We start from the raw sequence: 19593 nt of genomic DNA, 5'->3' as shown, positions 1-19593 counted from the left end.
CACAAATTGGGCTGTGTTCACCAATAATGCATTTAATGTCACCAGCAAGTATTCATTAATATAATTTAGGTAATGTACAGTGGACAACTTCCTAAATCTAAGTTAAGAAGCAGCAGCTGGTGTGTGGTGAGGTTGTTAAGGTTGTAAAATTGCACTTCTATGAAGTGAATCTATGTTGGGACAAGTAAGACATTTTGCACTCACAGCTGCTAAAATTTAATAAAAGAATTAAAAGTGGCTTGTGATCTTCTTTCTTCCATTTATTTTTGTAATTTACAAGATTAATTTGGAGTTTCTGAATCATTCATGCATTCACACAAACCCTACACTTTGGTTGGTGTTAAAAACATTTGTTTGTTGAAAACCTCAGGGAATTTACGTTTTAGTAAATTATAAATTCATAACTCTTATTCTTCCAATGAAGAAACGATATGCCTTAAAGTATTTCATAGTTTCAAATGTATGTTACTCATAAATACTAAACTGTTAACCAACACAGTCTCTGGACTGTTCACTGCCACGGTTTTCAGTTCCTCTTAGTAAATTTGAATGTCACTGTTCCCCTTTCACAAATAAAATCACAATCCGACTCAATTCGTGAGAACTTATGAACTCTACTTATGTACAGTTGAGTGACTTCTGCAATGATCCTGCAAACACAAAGTGAACAGCCAATCTTACCTAGCGTTGTAATATTTGTTTCTAACCATTTATAAATGAGCCCACATTTAAATAATTAGGGGTCAAATGAAGTGACTAGGCGAGGCAGTTACATTCAGGGACATCGAGCAGCGAGTTAGAGGAACACTTAATGAGAAAACCCCAGGTCTGAGATGTTTTGATTTTCAGCAGAAAAATAAACTCTAATCATGGTTAGTGATGGTCCAAGGTGATAGCTTTAGCCCTGCAGCCTATTATGTTGGGGATGAAATGTTATATTGATTGAGAAGTAATTCAAAAATCAACTCACAAACACACATGGGAAGAGACTTTTTTTATTTTATAATGCAAACCGCAACATAAGAATTATATTATTTACCCAAAGGAGCAGAAAAAGTCATATATACCAGAGGCAAATATCACACGGCCTGTGTTAAATCTAAGTCCAACACAATATTCTCATCCTAAACCATAAAGGGAAAATCCACTCAAAATGTACATTCCTTTGATGTCAGACAGTTCAAACTCAGTTTGTGAACAAAACCTAGTCACACCCAATGCCAGTAATAACAGATTCAGGACTGTTTTATGTTTGCGGAAAGTGCAAAAGATTTACATCAAAGTGAGTGATTTGTTAAAGGATACTAGCTATGTCAAGCTAAATTCAGAGTTCAGTTGTTGCTTTCTGGATATTTAGTTATTTCCGTTCACAAATATTCAATTGAACTGTGTAATGCCAAAGGATTCATAAAGTTAATTCTGAGTTTTGCTTCTATCAAAGAATGTCTAAACACAAATATAGCTCAGGTGAAAACTGAACCTCAATTAATCCGTTCAGTTATTGCTTCGATAAATAAATTTTACTCTACAAGAGAAAGATAAGTTTCACATTGTTCAGATGCATGTAAAAAAGCAGTTCTAAAATGTGATGTCAAATTGACTTTTTTTTTTTTTTTTTTGGTTGAAAAATCCCTGCACTGTTCTTTAAACAGTTTGCCATATTTTTACATCTGCAGCAATTCTTGGAAAGTTTCAGAAAGGATTAGTTGATTGGCTGACAAAAACAGCCATGAGGAAAAACAGTGACAGAAGTCTTCTGTAAGACTGGAAAAAACAGTAAATAGCACCATGTTGACTAGGGGCAAGCCAGAAGGTAAAGGGGAGGAGCCACCGGACACAGAGTTCAGGTGTGGGCTTAAGTGCTGTGGCCTGCAGAAAAAAAACTGCTGGTCCTTCAAAGTCCCTTTTTTGGTCTTCATTCTCCTCGGTCATAGTCCGGCTGTGTGCAGCTTATACAGATATAGTCCTCCTTCTCTGCTCGCTCAGCAGATAGTCCGACACAGACCTGGTGAAACCACTGATTGCAGCTGCCGTCGCATTGGACCCAGTTTACCTAAAAGGAAGTCAGAGGAGTTACCTTTCTAACAATCTTTTTCATTTCTCTCACAGCGTCATCATCTGTACATTGTAAATGTAAACAAAGAGTTCAATGAACCATTATAAGCCCGAGTATAAAGGATTGATAGAAAACGCACCTCGTCACCCTCTGGCTCTCTGCACCATGGTGCAGCACACAGTGAGAAGTCTTCTTCTGAGTCTGAAGGAGCGTGGTCTGACACTGTGTGTGTGGGAGAAGAACTCTTCTTGGTTTCTTCACTCCTCTCTTTGCTTTTCTTTGACTTCTTCTTGCGGCTCTTCTTGGCCTTCTCGCTGTGCTGAGACTCTGAGCTATCCTTTCGTCGCTTGGTCCTTTTGCTTTGTCCGTTCACCAACTCCTTCTTAAGACTGGAGACTCCATTCTGTGTGGGGAAAAACAAACAGTTATTTTAACAGAGAGTAGTGATTAAACAGATCAAGTTTGTTTGAGCATGTGATCCTCAAGAAAGACAATAAGACATAACATTTGTTGAAACCTTTTTGTGGTTGGGGCTCCCTCTATCAGACTGTTGCTCTTCGTCTGTGTCGCTCTCACAGGGTGGGCTGGGTGACGGCAGGGGGGCCAGTTTGTACAGCAGGTATCTGTACAGCTGCTCGGTTTCAGGCAAAGTGACCTGCAGGAGGAAACCCTCCACAATCAGCTCCTCCAGCTCAGGACTAAGGCCTGTGACAAACAGGGTGAACAAAAGAAAAAAAATTGAGTTCAGAGGATAAATGAAAATAAAATAAAAAGATATTCAGAAATATGAATTGTTTAAGGTTTCCAACAGACCCTGGAGAGGAACACACTTCTGCTCTGTGTAAAAAATGGAACCATTTCTCTCCTGAGGCGAGTGAGAAGATGACCGGATTTTCCCCTGGAATAAAGATCAGTGAGCTTCAGCCTTCATTTAAAGATCAGCATTTCACCACCATCACAAACAAAGCAGACAGAAGATTCAAGGCTTTTTTTTCCCCCAGTATGTTTTCCACTAACCGTCTTTGACAATTTCTCCAGCACCCCCTCTGAGCAGGCCTGTTGAACTCTGTGCTGCCATTGCACCGTCCTCTCGATGAGGAACCGCAGCGCATCTCCTTCCGGCAGTCGAACCCGAATCCTTTGTAGCGAAGCTAACAGGGGAAGAACCCTGTCTAGAGGGGGTTTCCTCGACCGCTGGCAAAGCGGGCAGAGCCAGGCTCGGCCGTATTCCAGCTCTGTGGTTGTCGTAATGCAGGTGCTGTGGAAAACTTCTCGACAGAGCTCACACTGCACCATGGCACCCGAAGGGGCCTTTTGGCAAACACAAACACTATGTGCACAACAGTTCTCAGCAGAAACAAGCTTGGACTCATTTGAAACCCGAAGAGCCATCAAGATCTCCATCTCCCTTTGGTGAACCTCAGCGAGCGTGGCCATCTGTAAAAGAGAAAAGTAAAATCATTCATAGTGAGGATTCACCCGTCTTTCACACAGAACGTACTAACAGCTGTCTGCTTGATGCTGCCGAGAAGCAGCACAGCGCAGTAAAAACAAGATCAATCTTTTCATTATTCATTTCAAAATTAGACTTTGCCTTTCCAAAAAGTTTCTGTCTTTACAAGTCAATGTTAATTTAAATTGTGTTGCTCCTTTAAAGATTGTCATTGTCATATTTGCCTTTGGTTGTGTGACATTAAAAGACACAGGAGTTTCCATGATAACCTCAAATGTTGTATCCATAAAGAAACCTGCCATGTCGTCAAGGTTTCATGTAATGAGAGAATAAAGTTTTTACAATCACATTGCAAAGTGCATTTCAAAGAGCAGACGTGTTGTGAGTGAGTGCGTTTACATGGACTTGAGTGTCCCGGTTTTGATTGGGGTTTTAAGTAACCAGTTTTTGTATTTGTGCATGTAAAGATCATATCCTGATTTCAGTTTTGAGAAACCCGATTTTGCTACCTGGAGAACTCTGAAAGAAACCTTGGTAAGGCGTATAAATGCCACAGTATCCCGGTTTTCTGACAGCGCTGCCAACACCTGCGCAGGCGCAGACTTAGATAAGTGACGTACTCGCAAAACAAACATGAAGGTGCCAACGAGAGCGTGTTATTCTGGAGAGAGGGATAACTTTTATGTTTCGCTAATAAAACGTATAATGTAATTGAAGGTAGGCTATAATATAGAGCACATGGGCAAAATAAATCTGGCACGCTTCTTTTTTATCCTGGTATATCATTGATCTATCGCTTCCATTTGTTGGATTGCGCTTTTTTACTTTTTTGGATGGACTGAGTTTGTTTTGGATGAGCAAACGGGCCACGTTGGCGAATGTCTTCCTTCTTTTTCTGTGGACTGTCCTGAATACTGCAGCACAATTATCCTTGTTTGTTTCGTAAAAAGGTAAATTATTCTTCAGCACTCACTGCAGAGGCCGAGTCCTTGCTCTCAGTGAGAGCTCTCTCCACATCACTCAGAGACTCGAGCTTTGTCGAAGATTTTTTACAGATTTGTGCAGCTTCTTTTGATTTCTTAGATCTTGACTTCTGGTACCCAGCTCCTACGTCACATCTCGGACACAGCACCTGTACAACAAAAGAAAACATTTATAGTTATTTGTTCTCACACGCATCTTTGAAATGAGCGACAATACTATTATTTGTTTACCTCAAGGAGAGAGAAAGGAGAGTTTTTCAGTAGGAATGTCTTTGCCGCCGTCTCCTTCCAAGTCTGAATATCACTCACGAGTGCCTCCAGTCTATTCAGCGGGTCGAGTCTCACTGGGATACTTTCTGCTCCGAGAACCAGCTCAGAGAGGCTGTCCAGCACAGGAATACGCCCCCCGAGCTGCAAACATATACACACTTAACACTTGGTTTGAGACAGTGGAAGGCGGCTGTGTTTAAGGGCTGAAAACATTCAGCGTAGCCCAAGTAGATAAATATTTCACCTGGAGTGCTTCGGCTTCATGCAGCCACTCCCTCGCCTTGGCGACGACGTCCTTCAGCTGCAGACAGTTGGGCAGATAGGCAGGGATATTTTCTACTTCCAGCAAAGCAGCTTCTAGTGTCTCTATGCTGAGATATGGCCTGTGGAGAGACGCAAACCAAGGAAAATTTTTGCATGGCATTAAAAATTTTCATTTTTGACAGGAAAAAAAAACAAACTAAAAAAGGCATGTCGTCTACCAACACTGCCAGTCTCTGCTTGTCACTTGTTGACTGTAATTTAGGAGCCAATATAGTAATCCACAAGGTTTGTTTACTAAACAATATACCACTGTTTTCTTTCAATGCATGATTAAGAACTAATAGGGGAGAAATGATGTGCTGCCAGTCGGGTCTGCTGAAATGTAGCTATCCAATACTTAAATGGACAATAAATCATGTAAAAAGGAAAACACATCATCATTTATTTATAAATTAGAAAAATGTAATGGCGTGCTACTTCTTTCATCAAGTTCATTTTAGAAAGACTGAATGCATTTTTCCTCACATCATCTTTTTAAAACTGTAATAAACGTTAAACTAACCAGTTAAAGACTGGGAGCAGTAAACTGAACTCACAAGCTTTAAATATGCCTTTAAAGATTTCACCACATTGAAGTGATGCTCTTTCATTTGCGTGTTCCAACATAAAACATTTTAAGTTCACAGGTGTACATAACTTTAATGGACACACTGATGAAAAGTCTATCTTTTTTTATATATACACCGGTACACGTCCAGATTCAATTACTATAGAAACTCTGACTGTAGCATCGCAGCTCTGTATTCTTATCTCCCTCCCTCAGTGACTGGCTTCTTCACTTTAATTAGCTGTATGTGTTGGTCTAGAAACTCTTCATGTGCCTTGCACTCCGCTTGGGTAATGTGTCACAGACTAAAACTTTGACTTATTGATAGGCCTACAAAATCATCAGGGCGCTGAATAATCAAGTCTCGTCTACTTCATCTAGTCTTAAACTATTGTGCTCTCCACACACAGCCTGACAAACACATTTATTCCCACACTCATACAGAAGAGGCAAATGCCTCTAAAAAGGCAGTGAGTCGCAATTTTTACTTTACACTTATTTCATTAGAAAAAGGCTGGTCTGTAATGAAGTGACCAGTCTGTGGACAGTCAGCACTTTAGGAACGCTGCTGTAAATGTGAACAACTGAATTTAATAAAAAAAGATGTTAAAAAAATCCTTTCATGTAAAACAGACAGTGAAGATTTGATAATGTATTTAGACATTTCTCAATCAATATCTTAAGACTTTAAGGATCCGCAGGAACCCAGTCTAATTTCTTTCTAAAAGTAATGAAAAACATTTTGAAACGGTAAACCTGTGGTCTGCATCCTCACCTGGATTCCATGAGACCAAGTACCCGCTCCTCCCACTGCTCTGATACAGTCAGCAGCTCCTGCAGGCGAGCCATGGCTCTTTCCACAGAGCTATGTGGGGCCAGGCCCACGCCCTGGTCTATCAGCCTCCTCATTGTGTCCAGACAGAGGTTCTCTGGACGGCTGCTAGCCTGCTGCACAGCCTCCAGCCAGCGGGCCTGCTCCAGTCTCTCTCTAAGCAGTGGCAGCTGGGGCAGCTCCACGTCCAGACCAAGACTCACGTCCAGCAGCTCCTGCAGCTCCTGCGGGCTGGGTGAATCGTCAGAGAGGAGACGTTCACTGCGCTGCTTGAAGTCATCGACCCGGGTCAACAGGTCCTGGAGATTAAACCAGAATGTAGAACTTTAAGAACAAAGTCAGGTTCACTCAAATGAAAAAAACATGTGTTAATTATATTACTTAAAATGTAAGATTTAAGAGTATAGAAAAGCAAAACAACCATAAGATAGTGCAACTTATGAAAACTAACCTTTAGTAAAGGAGCCTGTCTGATGTTACACGGCAGGCTGTCAAACTGTCGTACAAACAACCTCAGCTCCTCCACAGCTAGTCCATTCTGGTTTTGAGATTTTCCTCCACCAGAACGATACCTATAATAAACACAAAAACTCCTCAACTGAGCGATAAAACGCAAAGACAACTTGACTCATTATACAATGTTGAAGATAGGCAAACTTAATTATTGATTTGCAATTATTGGATTGGACAGTGGCTATAGCAGAAAACCAGAGAGAGAGAGAGAGTGCCAAGACAGTGATTCTCAAAGTGGGACCGCCAACTATAACTTCGGGGTCCGCAGAATGATTCATGAAAAAGTGTAAAAGTTGGGGGCGCCGGTGGCGCAGTGCCCCATGCATCGAGGCACAGTCCTCATGCAGGCGGACAATAAAAGGCTATAAAAACGGCCAAAATAAATCTTAAACAAAAAAAAAAATAAACAAAAAAAATTGTAAAAAGCATATCTACAGACTGGGACATCTCGCACCAATAAAATCAGACATTTTTTCCAATACTCCCGCCCACTTTAGTTTTGAGCCAACTGATCAACTCGGATAGCTCACAGATTATAAAATTACTTGAAAAGTCTAAATGTAGCCTGATTCTATCATTGCAAAGTACTACATAGTACATGGTGCATTGTAATAATACAGTTAGGCATATCAACCTTAAAATAATGATGGGCTCCTTAGAAAATGTGTCACCTAAAAGGGGTCCATGATCTAAAAAAGTTTGAGAATCCCTGGGCTAAGACATGTGAAAGGGAGCAACAGGCTGGACTTGAGAACTGAAGTCTCCATACATGGGGGAGACACCTTTCTGTTAGGCTATCTGCACACCCAAACATGTACTTATTCAAAGAGATAAGATATGAACTGTGTTGCTTTCTGTTTTGTTTAATAATACAATGAAGACATTATGTTGTATCACACTAAGATGAACTGTAAATCTCTTGCTGTACTCTACCTTGTCTGCCTCTTTCCGTTGAGAAGTTGTTGTGCCATCGCAGCCACTTTATCAGCCTCAGAGGTGACAACCCGAAGCTGATCCAGGAGGCTAGTCTGTGGAAAGGCCTTTGTTTCTGCCTGCTCCACCAAACTGTGGAGTTCATCCAAACCTGACAAAACAGTACAAATGACTAGATATTAGATTAATTATGAAACAGCATAGGGTAAATGTATTTCTTAAAGCAACGTGCAGGTATTGGGAATTTTTGGAATTACTCAGTTTTGCAGTACAGAATTTTCCATTTAATATCCTGACCTCTTTTCTTGCTTCCTTTGTTCTCCAGGATGTCCTTCACACTACAGACCCATTCTTTAAAAGACTCTGCACGCAGCTTCACTGCCGCCCTCATGGGATACAGCTCATCCAGTGTAAACTTAAAACTGCAGGAATAGACACAACAAGGCATTTGACAAGGCTCACAGAATTCCTTCCCAATGCCATGTACTTCAAAATAACATTTTCATTTAGATATACTCTGGATGAAGGGGAACTCCTTGAGCCTTTACCAAACTTAAGAAGACAAGACAATTCTGCATGTTTGATTCTAGCCAGGTTTTTGGAATTTTCCATTTTGCTAACTTTTGGGAAAAACCTGATATAGGTAGCATTACACACCCAAAAAAGGACTATCCACACTTGCAGATGACTCGTACAGTAAGCAGTGAAATTGAGATTGTGTTTAGTTGCTGTGGTTACTGAAGACTCACTGGAGTGTAAGGTTGCTATAAGGACAGGAGCAGAGGTCCTGGGTGTGGTACAGACAAACTGTCTTGCCAGGACTGCAGGCACAGGTGATGCCAGACAGGTAGCAGGTGGTCCGACACTTGCAGCACTGCCGCTCCTCGTCTGGGAGCACTTCATAATCAACTTGTCGAGATTGCACCACACCCTGGGGATAAACATTCACAGTTGTTAGAAGCTCAGATGGCACAGAGGACCTTAATGAGACAGATGTGCACACACAAATAGTCTGCTATACGATTTTCAGGCAGCGACCAACATATTTTGTGCAAAATAAATCTTGAGTGCCTATAAAATTAAACCTTTACCCTGCTGTTACTGAGCTTTATTTACTACACTTAAGAAAAACAACACAATGGAACTTTAAGGTAACGCCATCTCACCATTTTGTTAATCTTCTCTCTGAGTTCTTCCTCCTCTTGGACCATGACTGTCATCTCCTTCTGCACTGCAGATGCCAATTCCACGTCCATCATGTCAGCTTTGTAGGCCATGTTACAAACCATCTCATCATGGGAGAAGACACAGTACCTGCTCAGCTGGCGGTAATGGCTTATACAGTTTCGGCCAATGGGCATCTGTCAGAAAATACTTGGAGTTAGACTTTTTCAAAGAGATGTTCTAGAAGGAACCACAGACTGTCAATAAGCTGGAGTAACCACAGCCATCGTTTCTGGAGGAAACTTCCAGTCAACCTAACAACAGGCAAAGAGCTGAGGCAGCCTCAAGTCTCCAGATGAACAGTTATTACGCAGCTGCAGTCTTACCAGTCAGTGAGAAAGAGGAACTCTATGCCTACACACATTAGAAACAAGAAGTTTAAAACCAAGCTAAAGTTCTCATTAAAATCAGCCAAACACTGCCATCACTAATGTTTGCCCTGCACATCACACTGATCTACTATGTGTACCAATGGAGATGCTTTATGTTGTTTGTTAATATTTATGGATTAAATCTGATATAATATGAAGTTTAATGTTACATAAATGGACTTTATTGAAATATTCTCTTATTTTAAATTATGTACTTCCAGCTATCCATTATTTGTTTACCTGCCCAGGGACAACAAATGCAAATTAGCTATTAGCTAACTCTGGTGCAATGACTGTAATGTAACTGCTACCCCTGTAAAAAATAAACAATAAATAACATTAAAATAAACTAATTATGCACAAGTCGTATTCCTTGTAAAATCTAAATGGGCGAGTTATGAAACTGTGCTGTAAATTTGTCTTGGATGAAAAAATAGATAAAAAGTGCTTAACAAATAAGCTTATTAAAAGCAATCAAACAATATTTCATTCTTGTTTCCTGATTATATAAACATGATTTTAGAGGTTGGTGTGAATGCTCAAAATTCTGAGTAAAAAAAAAAAAACATGTCACAGAAAACAGATGTTCTCACCCAGTCCATGGTGCAAAAGTTGACTGCTTCAGCAAAGTTGAAACCCTGGTTAAATCCACTGTGATAAGCTCTAGGGAAAGTGATGACAAACTCTCCTGCACACTGGTTGGTCCGATAGATCTAATAATAAAAATCAGAAATAAGACAGTTTAATATCCTACTTTCTGCGAGACATTTTAATGTGATGCTTTATGAATGAGTGAGTGCAGCAGCAGCAGCTTCTTACTGGGACGCCATTGTTCATCAGCGTGTTGGGGTTCATGATGGTGACCAGCTGGTGAAGGAGGTCTGGCTGGGACTCAAACAGCTCAGGTGCCAGATTCTTCATGACAGACTCAAGGTGCTCAGCAGCATAACCAGGAGCCCCGTACCACGTCTTTGGCTCCCCCCTGCACAGTAAAAAAAAAACATCAATATTTTACTACATATACCAGACTGATTCTAGTGTGTACATCTACATTTCTCATTATAGAAATATACACAATAACTGTACCAGTGAAGGTAGTTAATGGAGTAGCTCCAGTGGTCCTCGATGTGCCAGCAGAAGGAGGAAAAGCACATGCCCACATAGAGCCAGGGTAACTTCATCCCACAGATGTCAGCTGTAATGTGAGTCAGCACCGAAGAATCGAGCACCGGCATGTTGTTCAGGTTCCAGCCGCTGCTCAGGTAATGCTGCGGGTCAGAGACAGGTCTCAAAACTCCAGCTAACTTTTCACTAAAATACATCCTGGTCCCCTGAGCACAACATCATATCTATCAATGCTTCTACAAAGTAACAGCACACTGATCATGGTTTAGGAAATACTGAAAGTAATAATAAATAATTTGAATGATTTCAGTGTTATCCTAGCTTTGATGATCAATATATACTTTTATATAAAGGCTAGGTATGATTTTAGATACGTGGTATGACAAAATCCCCCATCATTTCGAGTCACTTATGTTTACATACAATGTTAGTGAGAGTTTTTATGTGCATTTATTTTTTTAATATACTTTATTAATAATCTAGCTGGAAATTCTGGTTCGCACTCTGTTATTGTAGAATCACACACATGCACAAGCAGGAGCTGTGGACATGAATTGATGGAAAGTTATCAGAGTGCCCCCTGAGCTGGAGTGCTCTGCTCGGTCTGCATCGGGACTTGAACCTGCGACCCTCTGGTTTCCAACTTAGGTCCCTACGTACTGAGCTACTGCCGCCCCCAAAGTAAGGTCTCTTTACAATTTCAAGTAGGATTCAAGTTCAAAATACCAAATTGACATCCGACAGATAGTACCTCGTCCTCAGGAGCGACTTCAAAATGGCTGTTCTTTACAGGGAAACCACTCCCGAACTCCTTGGAGGCGATGTCTGCTCCGTACTCCACAGTGACGTCTTCCTCGATGGTGCCGACTAGACGCCAGAACTCCTTCTCCACCAGCTCAGTAGGAACCATCTAAGATGCACAGAAGAAGGAGAAGGCATGGTGTGAGTGTGTGCTAGGAACCAAAGCTAGTCTTGTCACAAGTAAACATTTTTGGCATAACTGCAACACAACGAGCACATTGTGTGGCTTTTCTGGGAATCAGCATTTATGCTAAAGAGGGCCTGAACAGTTTGGATAAGACAAACGGAAACCTCTGTGGAAGTGTTTTATCAAAGCATTTTTTGTCAGAGGCCAGTCATAAAAACTGATAACACACACAGTCCAGCTTTGTTTGTTTTCGACACATGTTCCCAAAAAACAAAAAGAATCATTCAATTCATTAAAGAGCTTTCGGGGTCAGGGCTTGAAACGACAAACCTTTATTACACCAGGAACAACAACAACCTCTGCATACGATGTGCTGATTGTGTTGTGTAACACATTATATGTAACTTATATTCATCGATTTCCAACCCAATGACCTTAAAACATCCGTTTAAACTGATGTCAACGTAGACATTAACCTGTGACTCAGGTAAAGTGTAGTTTCAAATAAAAAATTAACTAACTGAAGGGGGGGAAAAACAGATAAATTACAGGTGCTGTTAACTTACATGAACTGGCATGTTGAAATAATCAGACTTGAAAGAATCTGCCATGTCTCCAAACGATTGGAGGTTATAGCTCCTGCTCGCTTGCTCGAAGCCGAAAGCGACGGGAGGTTTGCCACATTCCTGTAACAAATCAAACATAAAATATGTAATTCAAAAATATTTTGAACGTGTGTCTATAAATCGCCTGCTGTCCCCCACCCTAGTTCTGCCAGGATGTAGATCCCTGCAGGCAGAGACCGCGCAGCTCACCTGAGCCAGGCACTTGGGACACCTCCAGTCTCCTTTGGGAACATCGTGGAGGGGAGGAATCAGACAGAAGATGTGATAGCTGTCATCGCAGCCGTCACACAGCAGCAGGCGGTCCTCTGCAGTCCCACTGCCGCACACAAGGCACATGTACTGGTCCACCTGAGCCGACGGCAGTGACATGTGTTATATACCGCACAGTACGACATTATAACATAACAATCCAAGTCTGCACATTATTGAAATTAAAGACATAAACAAAAACATTAAACTTACTTTACTAGTGGGCGGTTTGTTTATGTTATTTAACACAACTTCTTTATAATCTGTGCGATCCACCTGTTCTATCGGCTCTGTTTTCACCTCAGTGATCGCCATCCTCACTATAAAAAGGGACAAAGTGAAGAGTTTCTGTTAGCACAAGTCGTTTTATACATTCACAAACAGAATAGCTTGCTTTGTCTTACCGGGTTCATGTTTGGCAGCATACGTTCCCATCCTCCTCCTGAGATTAGGACGATTCTCGCGGACTTCACCAGGCTCAGTTTTAACACATCCTCTCTGTCAGAGGCACAGTGAAAGTCAGAGAGAGAACACAGTTGCTATTTTTACATTATATGTATCAAGATTCCGCTTATTGCATACGAGTACAAACATTCTTATCAGCACATGTGGATATAAGAAAACAGGGGAGAAAAAAAAGAGAGAGTGATAATTCTCACTTCTGATCTCATCCGCTTTGCTCTGCGAGCGATACTGCAGGTCTCCTGAGGTTGGACAGACTGTCTCTGCGGCAGGTCATGAGGGGTGTACTCCTTGTCTTTCGTGTCATTGGTCAAGGTGGCTCTCTGCAAAGAGAGACATGTGATGAAAACTGACACAAGGTACAAAATAACCTGGGATAAAAAAAAAGAAAAACAAATCCTCAAAGCTTTGCATTTTATTCAAATCAAAGGTAAACATTAAATATTAAATAGTGTAAGACAATGTTAAAAACAAAAACAAGTGTTCATTTTATGACACACATTTTGAGGCAGAAACACTAACCGTCGTTATAAAAACTAGATTATCCTGGTATCTGCCTCATAAATGTAAAAAAAGTGTCACATAAACAACTGTCTGTGATAAATATCGACTCCTCTGTTTACAATAAGTCTAGTTTTTGCACCTCTCCAGTTGAAGACTTAAAGTGAGCTTCGGGACGTACAGGCAGATTGTCTCCAGTCTGGAACACGTTGTATGGGTAAAGGATCCTTTCATAGTGCGCCCTCAGATGAGAGCCAATGGCTTTGCCAGGAGCAAAGCCCATCTTAACCGATATCTTTGTCCAGCGCCTCTCTCTGCACACTGCATCGAAACCTCCCTCTTCATTCACCAGCTGACAAAAAGAGGAAGTACACATTAGCTTAGTGTGTACGGATTTACTATAAAAGAAAGACAACATTTGAAAGCAGTCAGGATTTGCATCTTTTACTTTGTTCAGCTGATAAAGGTCCAAAATCTTCCTCTCCATGTGGGGAATTTTCAGAGTGCATCCTTGAAGCTCCCAGAATTTTGCAATTTGATCCAAAAAGTTGAGCTTCACTCTGGTCTGAGCCTGAACATAAAGTGACAAAGTTCATTTTGTACATTCAGACATTGTAAACTGCTCTAAGAACATTTTAGAAGAACAAACCTGCAGTCTAGGGACAGGGCTAATGTTAGCTCCAGTGACTAAGACTGTACCACTGAGGCCTATTAGCAATGTATTTATAAGTATGTCTGAGTAGAATACTAATGTATAAATGTATATATTGCAATGGTCTCAAATGATTGAATAGAATATTCAGTGTGCAATATTTTTAAAAAGTAATACCAGCATGAAACCTTTCAGTGACAGGATGTCAATGAATACTTCACTGACACAGTTTTAAATCAAAAGAAATAAAAACAACAACAGGATGTACCTCTAGCTCATTGAGTCTTTGGATCCGTGGAGTGAACTTCAGTCTGTCAACATCACAGGCAAACGGGGGCTGCCAGTCCTGAGAGAGAAAACAAAAACATTTGTCTCAACAAATCGACAGCAGATCTTTGATGCTCACACTGAAACTACATTTATTACACAGAACATTGTTTCTGCACATTTGTCAGTGTTCAACAAAGCGTACAACATGTACGACAAGCTCCCCTGTGAAAGACACACATCTTTAGTCAAACAACAACAACAACAGCCCCCCTTCGTGTAATGACTGGTTTGTTTGTTTTGTTGACAAATCCAATTTAATGCTTAAAAAAAAAAAAAGATGTGTCAACTAGTCTCTAAATATTTGGATCTTCTCGAGTTTTCTGTTGCATTAAGCTCCAAAAAGTTATGAAAGAATCAGCTGAAAAAAACAAACAACAGGCAATGACTTTCTACTACTTTTAAAACTACTGTATGTTATTTTGTGAACAGGCTGCTTACTAAGAGTCAGAGAAACAGCATCATGGAACGAATGTCAAACCACACCATGGACATGTGGGAGACAATAAAACTAGCTGAGAATGTGAAACTAGTTCAGTTCTGAAAGGTTTGTCAATAAAAGAACCTGACATTTCATTCAACAACATTTATCAAACAACAGCGTCAGATTCCTGCGTGACAGAGTAACCAAACAAGCTGTGTTACTGACTGATCAAACACACCGACTGCCTGATACACATGCAGGCTGTGCATTCAAACAAACAGATCTCAACAACAACAGACCACACTGCTCCCTGCAACACTGAAGAATGTAATGAGTGTTAGCACAATGATCTGTTTAACATAATTAATGCAGCAAAAAAAAACACACTCCTACTGGTTTGTCATCATGAGTGTGTTTGTTTACAAATGAGAGGCAAACAACGTGTCTGTTTGTGTTCTTTAGTGTGAGTAATCCTCATTAACCTGACAACACGAGTAAAAAGCTACGATCCAAACAAGATATGTTGAGCTTTTTCTACCAAGTTTACAACATTCATCCATTCATTGCAAACATAGAGAGAGAGAGAAACAGACAGAAAGAGAGAAACAGAGAGAGAGATTCAAATAATCATTGGACAAGAGAGCTCACTTGTAGTACTTTGTCTTTATGGCATAGAGGAGTCACGTGTCATTTTCAATATTTTTTTAATCTAATTTTATTTTTCTTCAGGATTTAATTCATATCTGTAGCATTATATTTTGGGTTGTATATTTTGCTTTGACTACATGTCAAACTCAATCGTAAGGCCAATAAAGCCAATCGAATGAGAGAGAGAATATATTTGACCACTGTAATTGATCCAAAGCTATCAAAAGTAACGTTCCATCATATATATCATCATCATCTATATATATGAATTTCCCTCGGGATCAATAAAGTATCTATCTATCTATCTATCTATCTATCTATCTATCTATCCATCCATCCATCCATCCGATCATGTGAAACTCTCAGCTGGGTCTGGAAATCAGGCTAAAGCTGTCCTTCTGAGGAAGCTGAGGCTGAATGTGTTATTGTTTGAGAATGACAAGCTATGACCATGATGGTAGCTAGCATCAGCATCACTGCATTATCTTCTCACAAAGACAGAACAACCACACGTGTCCGGACACAAAGTAAAACAAGTCTTTCTGAAACTTATGGAGATTAAACATCCTTCCACAACCCGTCCGACCACTGACTACAGCAGTTAGACTAAAACTGAAAGTTTGGTCTGAACGCTACGAGCCTTACAACACGAAATAGATGGCAATACAAACTGAGTCAACCAAAAACAGCCTCAAGAGATAATTGAAAATGATTGCATTTTCTGCTAACACAGTCAAAGTACGACCTGCACAGAACCTCAGAGGAAACTGAGACCACAAGCTGTGCATCCAGAAATCTCTGATTAAAAACAACTTTTAGTGCAATGAGTCTCTCCCCCTCCCTCTTTCTGTTTTAGAAAAAAACAAACAAACAAAGGCAGGGCTCAACGCTCCCATTAGTACAGAATACTCAACACAAAAGTTAGATTTCCACCAGAAATTCACCCACAAAAGCTCAGCTCGACATTGCTACAGGATTAAGGATTTGATTTTAGTCGATTGTTTGGCCCACACAACGTCAAATGCTAAATTTTGGTCTGAATTTCAGAAAAGGTTGGTGAATATCACAAGATGCCAGACAATGGTGCTTAAAGCAATCAGAACACATGATGGAATTTGATTTGTTATGTTAAGACTTTGTTGTGAAGTTGCTGGTGTTTAGTTACAAAAAAAAACAAAAAACACATACACACATGTATATAAGCTTTAAGATGAAAACTTGTTATAACCATTGTAAACCGTGCACTGAGATAGCATAGCTGTTTAGGGCCTGTAGAACTTGTTTTAAAATCAATGATGTACATTTTAGATGCATGACTTTCTTTTGCTTGCAATGGTTGCACTCTTTTTAGTCCTGCCTTTAAATTTTAGTCCCCCCTCGCCATGGTATTACTACTGCCCATCCTGTTTAACTGAGCAACGTGGACTTACAGCTTCCTCATTGCCTCTTGTCTGCTTAAAAAATAATTACCATGCAGTACCTTAAAGTCTTTAAAAACTGACGTACTGACTAGGCTACTTGAAATGAGTGTTCAACATATTAAAATAGTTTAATTCAGTAGAATGTCGTTTATCTACTTTGCATGGATGCTTGGACACACCCTTGAATAAGGTTAGCAGCTCCCTGTCTTCACAATGGATCATTAATAAGGTCAATGTTAGATTAACCATTTTTAGGTATAAATACTCAAACTGTTCTGTTCTCAACCTAAAGATTGTAAATTTAAAGTATATGTCATTAGGGACTATTGGATCACTGCAGAATAATGCTCCATTTCTAAAAAGACATTATATAAGACATGCCTGACATTGTCCCGAGAGTTTCTGATAATACCTAGATTATGTTTTTTTTTCATTATTATTTAAACGAAAGATGTTATGTAACTAACAGACGTTGTGCTCCGTGTGGTCGCAGTGAGGAAGGTAATTTAATAAAAGGCAGATATAAAAACATAAACCGAGTGTGTTGTCTCCATAAACAGTCGGTCACCGAGCACGTACATAACGTCACAACTCTGCAGTTGTAAAAAATAATAATAATAATAATAATAAAGAAAAGGCCTCATTTACGTTAGCTCAGTTATCTTACAAAAGATAAATCTACCAAATCCCTCTCGGAAAGTTAACATTTTATGTTGTTTAGTAAATGTGTTGAAGTAGTTTAAATCTCTGTAAGCTATTTCCGTCCTCAAAGTCCAGGAAGCGTTTCATTCTGCGCAAACGTAAACAATTTCTTTTTTATTATTATTATTTTAATGTAGAGGCAAACTTCTTTATTTGGGGTTATTTTCTACAATTCCCCAATGTTTTTAAAATAGTTTCTGGATTGTAAAGATGTCAGTTGTTAAACTTGACACATTTCCTCGTAGATGCAAACACAACACTCAGCGAGCTTGGACTACAAGCTGAGCAGCCGCAATCCGCCATGTTGAAACCTGTCTACAAACACAACTTTGCAAGCTGAAATATCTAGAAGCAGCTGAGGCAAACCTCGTATTTTATTTGTTTTATTTAATAACTATCTTGAATTTAGAAACACTTACCGGTGGCGGACGGACTTTGCAGATGCCAGTTCTCTCTGCTATGGGTCGTATTTTGTTGATGTACGCAAAGGGGTCGGCAAATTCCTCCCAGCTGGGCTCAAAAACAGGGCACTCCGGAGGGGGAATGAACTCATTCAGCTGTGGTTGACTCATCGTTTCATCTTCGATATGACTGCAGCTGGAAAATGTTTCTGATCTGAGAGGGAGGGGTTCCTTAAGCGGAATATGCTCACTAGGCAATTTCAACTTCTATCCGTTCAGTTCATGTCCACTCTTCACTCATTGAACTCAAAGACGAATTATCTAGTTGGAGACGAGAAGGGGGGACGGTCAGAGACTGTGTTCCTCCGCTTCAAAAAGTAGACACGAGCTGTGCTTTCAGGAAAGGGGCATTTTATATCCCATTAGTGGCGTCATTATGCGACAAAAACATAGCTACATGTTTTATTTACATATCATCATGGATTGTTTGTTATTTTTCTATGAACTACACGGATATAGTTTACATAATAGGCATTTTACCAGGAGTTATATGCATGTAAAAAACCCGGTATTTTAACTAAGTAAAAGCCTTTACAATAATATATTTTAAACCCACAAGACAAGTTTCACTGTGAGAGTGAAAGCCTTTGTTAGAAGAATACTCTAACAGATTATTGGCTCTATGGTTTAATCTCAGATGATTGCTCCCTTTTCTGGATGAGTTCGATTTTCTCACCTCCTTGACACGCGTTTGTGCAAAATTCGCTTTGAAATGACGGGATTAGTTGGACATGGTTCTTCATCCGCCCCGCCCGGCCCAACTGAAATAATAAACGTATCAGTTGAGCTTTGTAATCGAACACACCTACTAGATCGATGCGCGCTGACCGGGACTTCTTTTTTAAATGGTCTAGCGAGGAGCTCGTTGATTGGTAGAGATTGAAGTCATATGGTCACCATTTTTTTTATGTACTCATGATTGGTTTTAAAAATGTCTAAACTGCTTCTTAATTCCTATAAAAAGCTATTCCCTCATAAACGTAAAAGTACGGAATGTATTCTTGTAAATACAAGGGTCAGTTAGAAAATGTTCAAGAAACACGGGGCTATATTCTTAGCATCATAATAAAAGACATCAATTAAATATCTAAAAGCTGACACAGCATTGGGCTCCAAATGTATACCTTCTTTAAAACAACACGACATGACATGTTGTCAAAAGACCTTAAACAACAAATAAATCACTCTGCATCCATATTGGTTTCTATGTTTCTATGTAAGAACACTGAAAGGCAAACAAAAAGAAATTATTTATTGGCTTTCAAATTAAAGTGTGGGGGCTTGTAGCTGAAAGGCACACAACACTTCACATTTTTTTCAGAAGACTCCAATTCTATGAGTTAAAATACTGAAACCATGACATCTAATGGCAGACAATACACTTACACCCTGGTAAAATGAATTGTTTGAGGATTATGGACCTGTTCACTCATCTTTTAAATCAACCCAGACATTTTCTTTCCTGAAGAATTCACGGAACATCATGTGACCTGTTCCTGAGACGTCTGCAGATTAGACAGGGTACAAGGGACACCATCTTTAAAAAGCTGTTGAATTTTAT

At 39.9% G+C, this 19593-nt stretch overlaps 1 protein-coding gene across 3 annotated transcripts; it reads right to left on the bottom strand.

Moving 5' to 3' along the window:
* Window positions 1-979: 979 nt before the first annotated feature.
* kdm5ba (lysine demethylase 5Ba) lies at window positions 980-18810 on the bottom strand. 3 transcript variants are annotated; one of them, XM_079342160.1, is made up of 28 exons: window positions 18709-18810; window positions 17991-18293; window positions 14318-14395; window positions 13846-13968; window positions 13540-13749; window positions 13094-13219; window positions 12839-12932; window positions 12648-12754; window positions 12375-12533; window positions 12126-12245; window positions 11383-11541; window positions 10593-10774; window positions 10326-10488; window positions 10100-10219; window positions 9078-9272; window positions 8661-8842; window positions 8209-8333; window positions 7912-8062; window positions 6917-7037; window positions 6409-6764; window positions 5007-5145; window positions 4724-4903; window positions 4483-4641; window positions 3074-3493; window positions 2870-2954; window positions 2574-2761; window positions 2196-2459; window positions 980-2053 (listed from the first exon to the last, which is right to left on the bottom strand). In XM_079342160.1, exons 2-28 carry the CDS (start codon window positions 18141-18143, stop codon window positions 1916-1918), a joined length of 4497 nt encoding a protein of 1498 aa, XP_079198286.1. In that variant the 5' UTR covers window positions 18144-18293; window positions 18709-18810; the 3' UTR covers window positions 980-1915. The 3 variants fall into 3 exon arrangements, with proteins under 3 accessions (XP_079198286.1, XP_079198285.1, XP_079198287.1); XM_079342159.1 differs by lacking the exon at window positions 18709-18810 and having other exon boundaries at window positions 17991-18661; XM_079342161.1 differs by lacking the exon at window positions 18709-18810 and having other exon boundaries at window positions 13579-13749; window positions 17991-18661.
* Between the last annotated feature and the right edge of the window lie 783 nt (window positions 18811-19593).

This window comes from Symphodus melops (assembly GCF_947650265.1).
Source record: "Symphodus melops genome assembly, chromosome: 4".
NCBI lineage: Eukaryota > Metazoa > Chordata > Actinopteri > Labriformes > Labridae > Symphodus > Symphodus melops.
This window is presented reverse-complemented; position numbering and strand designations above follow the sequence as displayed.